The 17,012-nt window shown below is 36.4% G+C and overlaps 1 protein-coding gene and 1 long non-coding RNA gene across 2 annotated transcripts in view; both read left to right on the forward strand.

The window, feature by feature from the left end:
- Window positions 1-15,354, forward strand: part of LOC113092533 (B-cell receptor CD22-like) — a 30,122-nt gene extending 14,768 nt beyond the window's left edge. Inside the window, exons 2-5 of the mRNA XM_026258142.1 lie at window positions 11,513-11,581; window positions 11,687-12,034; window positions 12,134-12,388; window positions 15,092-15,354. Of these exons, the coding sequence (XP_026113927.1) occupies window positions 11,513-11,581; window positions 11,687-12,034; window positions 12,134-12,388; window positions 15,092-15,354 (935 nt within the window). The remainder of the gene's footprint in view (window positions 1-11,512; window positions 11,582-11,686; window positions 12,035-12,133; window positions 12,389-15,091) is intronic.
- A 935-nt stretch (window positions 15,355-16,289) lies between these two features.
- On the forward strand, window positions 16,290-16,702 carry LOC113092534 (uncharacterized). Its single transcript, XR_003287597.1, has 3 exons — window positions 16,290-16,363; window positions 16,447-16,486; window positions 16,590-16,702. It is a non-coding gene; the product is annotated as an uncharacterized LOC113092534 (long non-coding RNA).
- Window positions 16,703-17,012: the final 310 nt, after the last annotated feature.

Consider the following 17,012-nt stretch of genomic DNA (forward strand, 5'->3'; position numbering starts at 1 on the left):
ACATGAACTGCCTGAAAGAGCTCAGAGACAGAATTGTGGCAAGGAACATATCTGGCCAAGGTTACAAAAAATGTTCTGCTGCACTTAAGGTTCCTAAGAGCATGGTGGTTTCCATAATCCTTAAATGGAAGACATTTGGGATGACCAGAACCCTTCCTAGAGCTGGCCGTCCGGCCAAACTGAGCTATCGGGGGAGAAGAGCCTCAGTGAGAGAGGTAAAGAAGAACCCAAAGATCACTGTGGATGAGCTCCAGAGATGCAGTTGGGAGAAAGTTGTAGAAAGTCAACCATCACTGCAGCCCTGCACCAGTCGGGGCTTTATGGCAGAGTGGCCCGACGGAAGCCTCTCCTCAGTGCAAGACACATGAAAGCCTGCATAAGAGTTTGATTAAAAAAAAAAAACACCTGACCCACTGGGCAAAGTTACGTCCAGTGGACGTCTTTTTTATGTCTTTGCTGACATTGAAAAGACGTCCACTGAGGAGCCAGAATGAAAGTTTTTATGACTTCTTTTTTTGACGTCTTCTGTACGTCTGATTTTGATGTTCACAAAACCTGCTTAAAAGGTTAAAAACTAGTCCAAAAGTGGTCAGTGGACATATTTTCAACATCATTTAAGGTTCATTTAGGCATCATTTATACTGTTTCTGGACCAAATCAACACTCTCAGGATTTAGAAGTGTTATTTCAATATAGTTAGTTAAATGTTGATATTTGATTCATTTGAAGTCGCCATTGTGGTGATCAGTGTTTGGTTTAGTTGGGATCTTGGTCCTCATACTTCTTGTGTTAGCTTGTCTCTGGCTGTTGTAAATGTGTTATAAAGCACTCTTATTGTGGCAGAGAGCATTGAGCTCAGGTGTTTACATCTTGCTGCTAATGGTGACAAAATTATAACAAAATAAGATATTAGTTTTTTTGTTGCAGCTATATTTATTTTCTTGGATAGAAATGTTTTTTTTTTTTTTTTCAAAATGCATCATTTTGGATATGCATCACATCAATGGTGACAATCAAAACAAAAAAGTCTGGAAAATAAGGATGAGTTTGTGCTATGGAGCGGTTTTGATTGTCAACGTTGTTGTGATGCATAGCTGGAATCTTGATGTCTGTGTTTGAGTACATGATGCTTTTAATCAAAATATTTTGCTCTTTGTTTCTATACTGTAGATTTAAAAGGCTTGGGGGTGATAAATGAAAAAACAAAAAAACAAAGCTATCTTCATGACCTCAGGTAATTAATATGCGATGAATTTTTCATCATCAACAAAGAACTGATACCACCTGTGCTCTCTTAATTTTGTTTCTCTTTACTGCAGTCAGAGACAAGCTAACCGAAGAAGTAGCTGGACCAAGATCCCAACTAAACCAAACAATGTCCACCACAATTGTGACTTCAAATGAATCAAATATCAACATTTAAACCTTTGTTAATTATCAATAAGATCTTATCTAGATGTCTGACAGAAATAAAGTCAATCTAATGATTTTGTGTTTGTGGAGATGTTTGATCCTCCTCTGCTGAGATCTTCAGAGATTTAATGTCTTTGATTTGCAGTTGATTTTACCACATGCTCAATCGTCAGTTATTTCATTATTTCATAAAGATTATTTTATTTTCTTGATTTTAGGACAAACACAGTGTCTGAAAATTACATTGATATAACATGACTCTAAATCTAATGCATCCTGAGAGTGTTGATTTGATCCAGAAACAGTATAATTTATGCCTAAATGAACCTTAAATGATGTTGAAAATATTTCTAATGAATGCTTTTGAACTAGTTTTTAACCTTTTAAGCAGGTTCTGTGAACGTCTAAATCGGACGTGCAGAAGACGTCAAAAAAAGACGTCATAAAAACTTTCATTCTGGCTCCTCAGTGGACGTCTTTTCAACATCAGCAAAGACATAAAAAGACGTCCACTGGACGTAACTTTGCCCAGTGGGGAAGGATTCTCTGGTCTGATGAGACCAAGATAGAACTTTTTGACCTTAATTCTAAGCGGTATGTGTGGAGAAAACCAGGCACTGCTCATCACCTGTCCAATACAGTCCCAACAGTGAAGCATGGTGGTGGCAGCATCATGCTGTGGGGATGTTTTTCAGCTGCAAGGACAGGACGACTGAAAAACAAAAACATGAATGCAGCCAAGGACAGGGATATCCTGGACGAAAACCTTCTCCAGAGTGCTCAGGACCTCAGACTGGGCCGAAGGTTCACCTTCCAATAAGACAATGACCCTAAGCACACAGCTAAAATAATGAAGGAGTGGCTTCACAACAACTCTGTGACTGTTCTTGAATGGCCCAGCCAGAGCCCTGACTTAAACCCAATTGAGCATCTCTGGAGAGACCTGAAATGTTTACCATCCAACCTAAAAGAACTGGAGAGGATCTGCAAGGAGGAATGGCAGAGGATCCGCAAATCCAGGTGTGAAAAACTTTCAATATGGGGTGCTGTGTGTACATTAATGAGGAAAAAAATGAACTTCAATGATTTTAGCAAATGGTTGCAATATAACAGAGTGAAAAAATTCAAGGGGGTCTGAATACTTTCCGTACCCACTGTATATTTAATATAAATAGAAGATACTTTATAAAACATTAGAGATATTGTTAGTAATCAGCTGGACAAAATGTATAACACTAGCCTAGTGTTTTTTTGATATTTTACTGCAAATATCTTACAAATTGTACCTTTAAGCATATCTTAAAGAGCAGTGAACATCCTTAAGCTGATCCAAAATATGCACTTATGGACATGTACAATAAAAAATATATTAAATACATCAATATTAGTAGAACTGAAGTTTATTTTATTTAATTTTTTTACATAGGTTGTGACCAAAGGTCAGCAAAACAAGATTGTGAAATAATGAGGTTCGTTAATATTATCATGAACTGCAAAGGCACAAAATATGACAGACAGGTTTGGTTTCTATAACTTTGGTTTCTAAAAGCACACAAAAAAAAAAAAAAAACGTGAAGTTCTTGATAAGACAGAACAGGTCAAACAACACGTTGAACGCATCGTTTCAGGACAGCAACAGGGTTTTTTTGTAGTTTTTTTTTTTTTTTTTTTTTTTTGTCCTACAAAAGGACATTTTGTTTAGAGATATGTATTTAAAGAATGTTTATCTTCACAGACCTGATAAACATCTCAGTCAACTGTCTATTCTGAAGATTTCTGGTGTCTCCTGCTTCTTTAGTTTACCTGTTTAAATCAGCTAATGCAGCAACACTATGTCACAGTCATATTAGTTTGTGCTTTTAGTTTGCTTGCGTCAGTTTCCTGGATTCCTTTGTCCTATTTTCCTGATCATTGTTATTTGTCATGGTTTCAGATTATTACTTTATTTAGTTCACTTGTGTTTTAATCATCCTTGTCTGTACCTGTTCTTCAATCAAGTTACGTCCAGTGGACGTCTTTTAAATGTCTTTGCTGATGTTGAAAAGACGTCCACTGAGCCAGAATAAAAGTTTTTATGACGTCTTTTTTGGCAGGACTTTTACTTTCTGACCCCTGGACTTTACACCTCTGTCTGTAATATATCTGCTTGTTTTACACTTGTTGGCCACCAGGTAGTATAGTGAGCAAATTAAGTTTCCAGAAATTAACCCTTTTGTGAACCACTTGGCTGAAAAGCTTAAAGCTTCATGAGGCTTCATCTTCCCATCACTAGTTACAACCCATGTACAAAATAAATAAACTTCAGTTGTACTAATATTGATGCATTTATTATATTTTATTTGTACATCTCTCTAAATGCATATTAAATGTGTTATTTTGGATCCACTTAAGCATGTTCACTGCTCTTTAAGCATTGCTTAAGATAAACTGTAAGATAATTGCAATATTCACTGCTAAAAAACACTTTGTAATCAGAGTATAGCATCAAGTCAATTCAACTCCTAGGATATTGATCTGTGTTGCATTTCCCAAAAGCATCATTAGCTATGGTCGCAAGTTCCGTCGTTATCCTCATAGATCAACGAGTCTGTGTTTCCCGAAACCATAGTTCAAACGAACATTCACCAACAGTGTTGCAAATTTGCATGGTAGAAACTACAGCTCTTGAGCTGTGCATGGTTAGAAATATAGCTTTTTGTTAGTAAGGGATATGGGCTTAAATAAATAGGGCACAGAAAGCAAGCTAACATGCAGTGCAATCTATATATTGCATTCTATCGAAATATACATGCATTTTAATCTATGTATGTTTGTGCTTCCTCTAAAACTGCGCATGTAGACAAATACTTAAAGGAACTCTGGAGTATGGCATAAGAGGGAACCTGCTATGAATCAAACATCAAATAAAGCAAAGTGACAGGGAACAAAAAATAGTAAATTAGTCATCAGGTGCCATGTTCAATACAGCATCATCTTAGAGACGTCTAATCAGTTAAATAGCAGAAGTTATTTCTCCACCATGTTGTTGATCTAATGTGGTTCGAATGACAGAGACGCGACCGTGTTCAGGAAACAGTCGTAACTAGTTAGTTAATTTCAACAACAATGCATTGTACTATGGTGGTTAATCAGCAAGTTGTGTCGTTGTACGTACGGAAACGCACCCCTGGTCAGTTAAGTAGCAGTTGGTGTTGTTAATTGTTTATAAGTTTCCACTGCTTTGGTTTTAAAGGGGTCATCGGATGCTCATTTTCCAAAAAAATTTTGGGGGGTCTTAAAGGGGTCATATGATGCTGCCAAAAATATATATTTTTTAATGTATTTGGTGTAATGAAATGTGTTTATGTGATTTAAGGTTAAAAAAATAATAATAATAATTTCCGCATTGTACATTATTGTTTCTTCTCCATGTCTCGCTTTCTGAAAGTGTTTATTCATTGTAACTGTGATATAAACATTGTTTCTAGTCGTGTTTTCTTTTGGAATGCAAAAACAAAGTAGTTTCTCCCCATAACTGCGTCACACTGCGGTCTTGAGTGAGCGGAGGCTGGAGGCCTAAAGTGAGCCGCGACCAGCTTGAGAACGGTGTGGCAGGCAGATCCTATGAAGGAGCATACTTTGGTCTTGCAGCAACCACTTGTGATGACCCCAGGCTGGACTCCATTTCATCCACAGAGCTGATGAAATATTGATGTATTCCTCAGCGACCAGCATGTATCAGCTCCAGGCATGACAAAGCAGATATTGTCCTCTTTTGGAAGGCCAAACAAAGTGGTTTCGCTTTCACAGTGACACACACAGCATCTATGCGACATGGCGGCAGTGGCAACAACAATACTACACAGCAAAAAAATCTGAGTGAAATTAACTCTGCTGGGAGTCTACATGTGAGACCACACTCAAGAGTGTGAAAGTGTTAAAATAGCTGTGTTAAATTAACACTGAAGCAGAGTTAAAGTTAATGAGGTAATTAAGTGATTCATTGAGTCACGATTGACCATTATTGATGAGACCTGATGTTAACATGCAGAATCAACAAAGATGAAAATCACTATTTTAATGGTGTCACCATTATAGTGGTCAGTGTTTGCTTTAGTTGGGCTTTTGACCCCTAAAATGTTAAAGTCAGATTTTAATTGGCTGTTATAACTGTGTTATAAATCTGATGGACAAGCAAATACTATTGTTACGCCTGAATTACTGAGTTAAAGTTAAATTGTTGATTATTAAAGCCCTATGATTCTTCAACAATATATTTCCAGCATTTTAAATGCAATCTGAGGAATTTCTTAAAAGTTGTTTGCTCAAAAATCTTTCAAAAGAGTCTTTCAGTTAGACACGCAAACATCAAGAATCAACCTGTGAATCCAAACAATGGTGAAAATCCAAAAAGCATGTTGCAGTGCATTCTGGGTGCCACCTATCAAAATTCATCCATGGCTCCCATGATGCATTGCGGCATGAATAAATGATTAGCTGAATTGTTTCACTAATTTCCTTTATTCTTACTATTCTATTTTTGTTTTTTATGTTACTTTTATTAGTTTGTTTTCTAATATTTAGAGTTGTTCTGTTTTTCTGAATATGCTGTTTGTCACCGTTGTTGAGATTCCTACACAGATTTTTTATGTGTGTGTGTGCCTAAAACACGCTTTTTTTATTATCAGAACAACTTTCAAGAAATCATTTTAATTAGCGGGTACTGTACAATCACAGGGATTTTATAATCAATGAGGTCAATCAAATATGTTTAGGCTTTAATTGAGTTTGGTGATTCAGCTCAAATGCCCATGTTTTGATTTCTTTCTTGTCTGTTTGTTACGCTTAAACTATAACAAAATATGGCTTTAAAAACGTAAGGCTCCAGAGCCCAACTAAAGCAAACACTGACCACTATAATGGTGACACCATTAAAATAGTGATTTTCATCTTTGTTGATTCTGCATGTTAACATCAGGTCTCGTCAATAATGGTCAATCATCCCTCAATTAATCACTTAATTATCTCATTAACTTTAACTCTGCTTCAGTGTTAATTTAACACTCCTATTTTAACACTTTCACACCCTTGAGTGTGGTCTCACATGTACTCACTGCAGAGTTAATTTCACTCTGGGTTTTTTTGCTGTGTACAACGAGAATAAAAGGTATACCTTCTTTATTTGCGTGAACATCTGTGCAGCTTTATGCAAATCTTCCCACATAGTGACATAGATTTGTGATATGTGGATTTTGAATGCAGCTTCCAAAAGACAATATGTGTTTTTATTTAAATTTTTTATTTGATAATATCACACCAGTGCGATTAGATTGTTCAGAGCAGCACATCATCAGCTGCAAAATTCAAATCTGCGTTCGCTGCCTGGCGCTGGGCCAGAGAGAGATGCATTTGTACAGTGCTGCATTATAACCAATCACATGCGATTCTGTTGAGCTCATGAATGCCGTGGCCAATCAGAGAAGTTCAGATAAGTCATCACTGAAATGCTGTTTTGTTAGCTCGCAGACTGAATTCTCTGCCAAATTCTTTTCAGAAAAAAACAAAGTGCTGATGTGCATACAAATGTAAGATATTCATTCCACAGTGTACTGTTAACAGCTTGAGTGATTTTAATGGGAGTTTTTGAGAAGGCCCAAACTCTGGCTAGACTGAATGCAAATATTTTTTGATAATGAGAATAAGAAAATAAGATATGAAAAACACTATATAAATGTAAGGAATTTTTAATTATTATTATAATGATGCCACACCCCCTGATCATTCAGGGGTGCAAATTATGCTTAACATCAGACACAAAATCCTCTAGTGTGCAGCCAGCCCTATTAGCATGCCCCGACATTGTCATGGATACAAGCACGCGGGGGCCTTACAAACTAGTACCATTTTGAGTTGCTGGCAAAATGGACTAGCCTGCTGCTCAGAGTGCCTCATGTTGGAGGAGGAGCCGTTTTACACCAGACCTTACAACAAACTCACCGGTCTGATCTTTAATGCAATTTAAATGGCTGTATGCCAATATAAGGCACTCGGTTTATCCAAATCACCTTAAACCTTAAAGTAAAATTGTACTATTAATAGTAACTAACTGGCTTGTGTGTGTGTGTGTGTGTGTATGTGTGTGTGTGGGGGCCGTATTAACTGTGAATTACCAGGACAATTATTTGCAGTATATGGCCTTATAGGTAACATATATTGCCCACTATGAGTATATATTCTCATATATGTCATATATTACATATGTATAAATATAAAAAATTTCCTATCTAGGCTGCTGAACATTTCAGCTTGGTGTTACATCATGTTTAACCACTACAGAGACATCTGAGCCAGCATCCCATTACAGAAGACCCTGCAGGTGTCATGAGTGCAGAACAACTGGGGCTCACATGTCCAAAAATTTCAAAGCAAATTATAAAATAAATATTATCTTTACTGATAAGCTGCATATCTGAACTGTAAACAGGTAAACTCTTGCCTGAAAATCTTTTAAAAATACATTTTGTGACACAAAAACAGTAATATTTCTAAAATAACACTGGATTTGGGCATTCTCCATGACACTTGCTAGGGGAGTGATACAAACTGTGAAACTGCTGTTGGAGATCTGATAGCACACTAATATCACACTCTTCTCAGCCGGTCAAGTTCAAGGACCAGAAATAACTGTTGTTCTGTATTTCACTGTATGTATTGAAAACTGAATAATTTATTACAACAACTGTGTATTAAAAAAATCACAAAATCGAACTATTGGATTTATTTTTCATTTAGATAGATAGATAGATAGATAGATAGATAGATAGATAGATAGATAGATAGATAGATAGATAGTATCTGTGGTACTGAGCTCCCTTGAAGCTCTGAGAGAAACTGTTGGTTGGGGATTTGCATAAAGGTTTGATGTAGTCCACTGGCCTCTTATCAACAGACTAAAGAGGAAGAGAAACTTAGTGTAAAACAGAATTGTATGATCTTAAGAGCTCCAACAAAACTCATTAAACTAACTCCAAGAAGAAGAAGAAGAAAGATCCCATGATTGCATTTGTTCTCTGTGAATGAACTCAGTATCTGTGGACAATCCTGTCTGAGAAATTAAAAGCTCCACTGCATAAGATATTTGCTTTGAAAATGTGAAAAACTTTGCATGCTGTTCTCTTTTCACTTCCTCTTTTTCCCCGTTTCACTAGTTGTCATGCACTGGGGGATGGTGCTTCATTTACCCTGTCCTTTTTATGATGAGATTTTTTTGTTCATTATCAAAATATGTTTTAAATGATTTAAACAAAGTTGCTTTTTAAGCAGAGTCTGAGAGTAAATGTACTTGATAAAATGAAGATAAATCATTAATCTTCAAGAGAAATCATCTAATGATTGTAAACTTGTTCTTTACTGTATTCATCCCTGAAAAACGGTAAGATAATTTCTCTGTTTGCTTGCTACATGTTTGGTTTTAGACAAACCGGGACTTTTCAAAACATTTATTGCTGTTTTTGTGTTTTGCTTCTTTTTCCTTAATAAAGCTGCTTTTAACGAACAACCAAAGTAAAAATCATCTGCCAAATGAGTACATGCACTGTAAAACCTGACAAGTAAACTTAACTCAAACCGTTTGAGTAAACAGATTGCCTTGATTTAAACCATGTAAGTTTTAAAACTTTGCAATTAAGTAATCGAGTGATTAACTAAGTGCTGATTGAGAATTAGTGATGAACAGCTGCTGTTAACAAACAGAATCACTGAAGAAAAGAGAAACACAAGAACTACTACAACCGACTTCAGACACAGACTTAGATGAAATCAACTGAAATAAAATATATGAAATCTCTCAAGATCTGATTAAACAACCCCACAAACAGCATCACCAGCTCCACTTATTAATAACCAGACTGACTTTATTTCTGTCAGACGTCTACAGAAGATCTTATTGAGAATGAACTAAGGTTTAGATGTTGATTTATTGTTTCATTTGAAGTAACCATGTTAGAGATCAGTGTTTGCTTTAGTTGGGCTCTTGACCCTTGATTTCTGTCTTTGTGTTTTCTCTGGCAGTATATATATAGGGTGTACTTATTTTACTCTAATGACAAACAAAATAAATATATATATATATATATATATATATATATATACACATATAAGGCGTTAGATTAATCTAGATTAAAATGGCTCATTCGAATTCTGCCGAAGAAATTCAGAATATGTGTGTTACCCAAATAAAATTGACAAACAGTAAGTCTTTGAGAAGGGGTTTATCAAGCTAGGTGGTGCATTAGAAAAGGGGCTCATCTCCTGTTTCCAAAATGTATCACAAAGTGCAGAGGTGGAGAGTCCAGGGGTCAGAAAGTAAAAGTCCTGCCATATGTTTATTCCACCCATGAACCCAGCAGCTGATTTCACCAGAGGAGGAATCAAGTCATTCCTTTCAAGTCACAAACAAGTCTCAAGTTAAATCCCAAGTCCTCAAAGAGTTAAAGTCAATGAGATAATTAAGTGACTAATTAAATGATAATTCTGCATTAGTGATGAACACCTGCTGTTAACAATCAACATCACTGAAGAAAAGAGAAACACAAGAACTACAATTGACTTTAAGCACAGCCTTGGATGAAATCAACTGGAAGAAAAAAAGAAAAAAAAAACTTTGTCCCCATAATTGTGGTGAGTCCACCATCATGGAGATCAGTGTTTGCTTTAGTTGGGCTCTTGACCCTTTTAATAGTTCAAAATAATTCGCTTTTAAACACTTGCGGTTGTGTTACGTAGTAAACATTAACACATTGCTGAATTAAAAGCTTGAAGTAGAAAATTTAATTGCCCTTTTTTTATCTAAAACATTTTAATTAACTTCATGAAGATGTCTCTCTTTGGTTTGTTAAACTATGTTCAGCAATTACTGAACTACAAAAAAAGTCCTATTAAACAAATATTATTGTAATGCTTAAATATTGGGGGGAAAAAAACTTGTACAGGCTCGGGATTTTAGACATGAGCACTTATCATATGATCCTCAACAGTGGTTACAATAATTATTCATGCTACAGTGCATAATCGGAGTTTTTACTATGGTGTTACCCAGCATGCACTTCAGCTTGAAGCGTTTTGTTGATTGTCACCATTGTTGAGATTCATATGCTGGGTCATGATGTCTGTGCGTCTTATTAGGAAAAGATTTCAAAAATGTATATTTATTACATACATTAGGAAATGTATTCATTATAGTAATTAAACCAACGGTTCCACAAGGTAGGTTATTTAAAAACTGAACATTTGTTAATAATAAATACATAAAATTGTTTTGGAAATAAACAGGCTGATGCCTAATAATTACTACATCATGTAAAACCAGCTAGTAATGGTTTTCTGCACAGCACTGATCGCACTGTTTTATAACAGCACATGTACTTTTACAGAGAAATATCTAACATAAGAAACCAAAGGTCAAGAGCCCAACTGAAGCAAACACTGATCTCCATGATGGTGGCATAATTTTAACCAATAAAATATCAGCATCTGATCCTCTGTAACGCACAATAACAACAGGTGTTCACCACCAATGCACAATCATCATTTAATTAGTCTCTTAATTATCTCATTGACTTTAACTCTTTGAGGACTTGGGATTTGAGTTGAGACTAGTTTGTGACTTGGAAGGAATGACTTGTTTCCTCCTCTGGTGAAATCAGCTGCTGAGTTCATGGGTGGAGCAAAAATGTGACAGGACTTTTACTTTCTGACCCCTGGAGTATCCACCTCTGTCAGCCAGTCAGTTATATAAAATATCAAGGTGAATGTCATCATATCTTGCTTAGTATAGACCCAGCTCCCAGCCCAACTTTGAGAATAGATTAACGGCGATATTTTTTTTATCGCCCGATAAGAGTCTTGCGTTAACGCAGCATGTTAACGGCGATAACGGCCCACCACTAATATATATATATATATATATATATATATATATATATATATATATATATGGTGTACTTATTTTACTCTAATGACAAAAATCTTACAATGGCCTGATCTTGTTCTTGATGGATTTCATGCGACTCACCTTCACTGAAGCTAAAATATAAGGCACGGTACATTGATTGTGTTGCAGGTGTTGCTATGGTGATGTCATTCAGAACGGCTCTTCCTCTTCCTCTGATCTTTCTGCTTGTGATTCACAGTGAGTCTGAACTATTTCTGCTTTTCAACATCCTCCAGCTCGACAGATGTTGTTCATTTGAATAATAATAATAATTATAATAATAATAATAATAAATAATTTCAGATGCTTTCAGTAAAAATGGTTTGGGAGTGAATTACAGAGATTCACACATCTGTGCACTAAAGCACTCATCAGTGATAATGAGCTGCAATTATATATACCCTACTGGATATAAGATCAAGAAAGTGTTCTGGACCAAAAACCCTGTGAAGGGTGAAGAGCCTCCAGATCTGTCTGAGGACCCTGAATACAGTCGGAGGCTTCAGTATCTGGGAGATGAACAGCAGAACTGCACCATCAGATTGAGTCATGTGACACAGAAGGATTCAAACATGTACTATTTCAGATTCATCACTAATAAACCTGGTGAGAAATGGCTTGGTGTTCCAGGAGTGTCTCTTACTGTCACAGGTGACTTTGATAAGGTTTCAACTCTTCTTCTGTGCATTATATTGAATAATAATCAGTGTATGACAGCAGCACTAGATATAATGTGTGTGTTGTGTTCAGATCTTCAGGTGGAGTCTCCTGAGACAGTGACAGAGGGAGATTCAGTCCGTCTGACATGTAAAAGCAGCTGCGCTCTGACTGACAGAGCAACATTCATCTGGTACAGAAACTCACAGCCATTAACTGAGAGAAGAGACAGAAACAATCAACTCCTGCTGCAGTCAGTCAGAAGAGAGGATGCAGGCAGATACAGCTGTGGTGTACAGGGACACAATCACTATCTCAAATCAACTGATGTGCAGCTCAATGTCACATGTGAGTACAGGTTCAATCATACATTTTGGCCAACTGAGTAAATTTGTTTAAATATCACACAGCAGAGAATTCAGATTATGCAAAAGTTTTGGTTTCACTTCATTTTGATGGTCCCTTTAACACATTCTGTTGACTATAATTCACATTGCACCTACTGTACAAATCTACTAACTCTCAGTTAGGGGTGCTCCGATCATGATCGGCCGATCGTTAATGCGCATCTCATCAGTAAAGCCGGTTTTCTAATCAGCGGTTAATTCCATCAGGTGCGTGATTTCACATAGAGCAGCTGTTACTACACAGAGCCGTTGTTAACTGAGAAGATGCGCCAAAAAACGCTGAAAATTAACGGGATTTGCGCATCTTCTCTATTAACAACGGCTCTGTGTAGTAACAGCTGCTCTATGTGAAATCACGCACCTGATGGAATTAACCGCTGATTAGAAAACCGGCTTTACTGACGAGATGCGCATAACGATCGGCCGATCGTGATCGGAGCACCCCTACTCTCAGTGAAGTGTTAGTACCAGAGGTGGGACTTTCAAGTCACAGGCAAGTCTTCAAGTCATACTCCAAGTCCTCAAAGGGTTAAAGTTAATGAGATAATTAAGTATCCAATTAAATGATGATTGTGCATTAGTGATGAACACCTGCTGTTAGTGAGAATTACAGATTATCAGATGTTGATGATTTATTGGTTAAAATGATGTCACCATCATGGAGATCAGTGTTTGCTTCAGTTGAGCTCTTGACCCTTGACTTATTGTGTTGGATCTCTTTCTGTAGCCTTTGCATGAGATGCTGTAAAGCAGAAGAAAATATTAACTGTCTGTATGTGATAAGCTAGTATTCATGACCTGGTCTGATAACAGTAAAATGGACATCTGTTTTATTTGAGTTTCACATAATTGACCAAATAAAACTACAGCGTGCAAAAGAAATTACAGTCGTTGAATTTTAAATTTACTAAGTGAATACAAAATTGGAGCTCCACTACTCTGCAGACACACACAGACATAAAGAACCAACATTTCACTCTCAACAGTGGTGACAATCAATAAAATGTTGCATGCTGGGTAACACCATAGTAAAACCTCATCATGCACTGCAGTATGAAAAACTGTCACCACTGATGAGGATCGTATGGTAAGGTTGCATGTCTAAAAGCCTGAACTGACAGCTCCCTTTTTTGTCTTTCAATGTTGAAGCATTGCGCTAGTGTTTATTGGAGGAGCTTTTTCTTCTTTTAATTTTTTACTTCAGTAATAGAGTGTCAATCAACAATCTAAAGATAAAGACTATTTAATGATGTTCAGTCATCATGAGTTATAAGCAGAAAAAACATAAAATAAAAATTATTGCAAGGTTTGATTCAGCAATACTTACATGTTTGTTGCGAAAACAATACTGCAATTGCTTTAAACTACTAAAAGGGTCAAGAGACTCCCTAAAGCAAACCTTTACCTCAATTATGGTGGCATAGTGTTTTGTTGTTGTTGTTGTTGTTGTTGTTGTTTTCAGTTGGAGGCTGTGGCTAAATTCATTTGTAGTTCTTGTGTTTCTCTTTACTTCAGTGATGTTGATTGTTAACAGCAGATGTTCATCACTTTTGCACAATCATCATTTAATTAGTCACTTAATTATCTCATTAACTTTAACCCTTTGAGGACTTGGGATATGACTTGAAGACTTGCTTGTGACTTGAAAGTCCCACCTCTGGTTAGTACACTGGTAGGATTAGGGTTAGAATAAGTTGAGATGTACTTGTAAAGTTACTTATAGTCAGAAGAATGTCTGGGAAACCATCACAGTAAAGAGTTAGCAGATATTAATCACACAATCTACTAACACTCGGATAGTTTGTTGACATGTAGGTGCCAAGTTACTTATTGTCAAAAGAATGCTCAAAAGGGACAATCAAAATAAAGTGTTACAAACGTTTCAACAACCAAATCAAATTAGAAATATTTAAAGTTTTATTCATATTATTTTCATTTATACTGGACCTATAGATCCTCCAAAGGAACCTTTTGTAGAAGTGAGTCCACCTGGTGAAGTAGTGGAGGGAGATTCAGTGACTCTGAGCTGCAGCAGTGATTCAAACCCACCTGCAGAAATCAGATGGTTTAAAGGAAGAACGACTGTAGGATCTGGAAGAATCTACAGCATCTCAAACATCAGCTCTGATCACAGTGGAGAATACAAGTGCAAGTCCAGCAATGAACATGGAGAGAAATACTCTGCTGTGACTTTAAACATCATGTGTGAGTTAATGACCATTTTTACTGTACATTGTTAAAATTTCCAAATTCATAATTTTCTTATATTTATTGTGACATTTCATTTCTTGTCCTTTTTAGATCCACCAAAGAGTGTCTCAGTGTCCATCAGTCCATCTGGTGAAATAGTGGAGGGAGATTCAGTGACTCTGAACTGCAGCAGTGATTCAAACCCTCCTGCAGAAATCAGATGGTTTAAAGGAAGAATGTTTTTAGGATCTGGAAGAATCTACAGCATCTCAAATATCTGCTCTGATCACAGTGGAGAATACAAGTGCAAGTCCATCAATAAACATGGAGAGAAATATTCCGATACTGTGACTTTAAACATAATGTGTAAGTTAATGATGCTTCAGTAACTGTCTGTGGGATTTATTGTGGTTGTAAATTATATGTTTTTTTTTTTTTTTTTTTTCTGTTTTAGACCCACCCAGGAATGTTTCAGTGTTCATAAATGGATCTAGTGAAATAGTGGAGGGAGATTCGGTGACTCTGATCTGCAGCAGTGATTCAAACCCTCCTGCTCTGAACTTCACCTGGTTTCAGGAGAATCAAAGCTCCTCTGTTGGATCTGGACAGAGTTTCAGTGCACTACAGAGTGGACGCTTCTACTGTGAAGCTCACAATCAACACGGGTCTCAGAGATCAGATGCTGTTACTGTCACTGTACATGGTGTGTATCACTGAGTCATTCTGTGACTGGACAAATATGTATGCTACTGATTAGTTATGAAAAGAAGATGTCTGTGAGGGGAATCAAGAATGATAAAATCTGTTGTATTTATACAATTTCCGAAAGACAACAACATTTGGTGCAGACTCAGTTTGGAGTTGGAACAGTCCCTTTAAGACACAATTATAATGCATTTAGTCTGCTTTAATTTCCACATTTTATTAACCTTTTGAGCATTATAATTTTATTGTTATATCTGTGCCCCTGGGAGTACAGTCTCACATATGTGATTCAGAATGGTCAATAACGTCACATAACTGCCAAACTCAAAATTTGCCTTTGCACTTTGGCTGGCACTGAGCCGTAGGCAGACGCGCTTCTCATATAATCTAAATTATAACGTGGTTGAAAACACGACATGTTTATTTGAAGTTTCAGATATTTGAATACACAAAAGAGTTGTGAGCTCCCGATAGCACGTTCATCACAGAGAAATCTATCTGATGTCTGCATTTACATCTGCAAGATGTATTTATAAGTGTTTGCTCATCTGCAATATATCTATTTGATATTTCCAATCAGATGTTAAATAGACATTTATTAGACGTCTTTAAGATGTCTATGATTTAGAGTCTATGTAAAACCGACATCTTAAAGATGTATGTCAGACTTTTGTAGGCAGCAGATGCTTTCCAGATCAAGTGATCTTTAACAGACATATTGTAAACATATGTGTGCCATCTACAATAAATGTAGAGTTTCCAAAATACACACAGATGTTAACATAAGAAGTGATAAAAATCCATTCAAATGTAAAAAAGGGGGCACCAGACATGAAAATGGGATTGTGTTGCAATGCAGCTGTACACTATGAATCATGATTTTGTTTTCTCATGGTGTATAAAGATAAAAGCACGGTCTTGTGACTTGTCTTGTTGTAGGAAGGACCTTTCTATATGCAGTTGGTGGAGTCACTGGAGGATTGGGAGTTTTAATCTTCATTTTCATCATTGTGTTGCTCATGTAAGTTCATGTTGTGTGTCAGGAAACACATTAGTATACCAAGCATATTTCCTAAATGCATTTTAGATGATTCTCTATTGCAGGAGGAAAAAACAGAGACCTACTCACACCACACAAAAGCAGGTAAAGCAAATTATTAAATGAGTATTAAGCAAATGTTATACTCAAAGATATTAATAATTTTTGGCATAAATACAGTGTAACAAATATGTTTCTCTCATTGTAGGATTATCTTTATGCTAATGTATCAGCTCACAATGGGTCTCTATCTGAATCTGATGCCACAAATCAAAACGATGCCTTGTATTCCTTAATTACTCTCAGCAATTTCAGTCACAATCAGACAAAAGAAAAAGCGTCTGATTCTGAAGATACAGAAGAGGTCCAGTATGTAACTGTCCTGTATCATAGAAACAATGAGATGAACCAACCGGAAGAGAATGAAAGCCAGTACGACAACATTAGAAAATACCAGACTGATGCTGCAAGGAGGTGAGAAACATAGCATGTTCATAACGTAATAAACATATTTTAAATTGAATCATCAGAACACTTTGAGCACTTTTGAATGTTGCTCCAGCACTGGTTGAGGTTGTATTATTAATAGGCATCTTTAAAGATCATTGGTACAGTAATTATCTCTGGATAT

Source organism: Carassius auratus, unplaced genomic scaffold, assembly GCF_003368295.1.
Source record: "Carassius auratus strain Wakin unplaced genomic scaffold, ASM336829v1 scaf_tig00214644, whole genome shotgun sequence".
In the NCBI taxonomy this organism is placed as follows: Eukaryota; Metazoa; Chordata; class Actinopteri; order Cypriniformes; family Cyprinidae; genus Carassius; species Carassius auratus.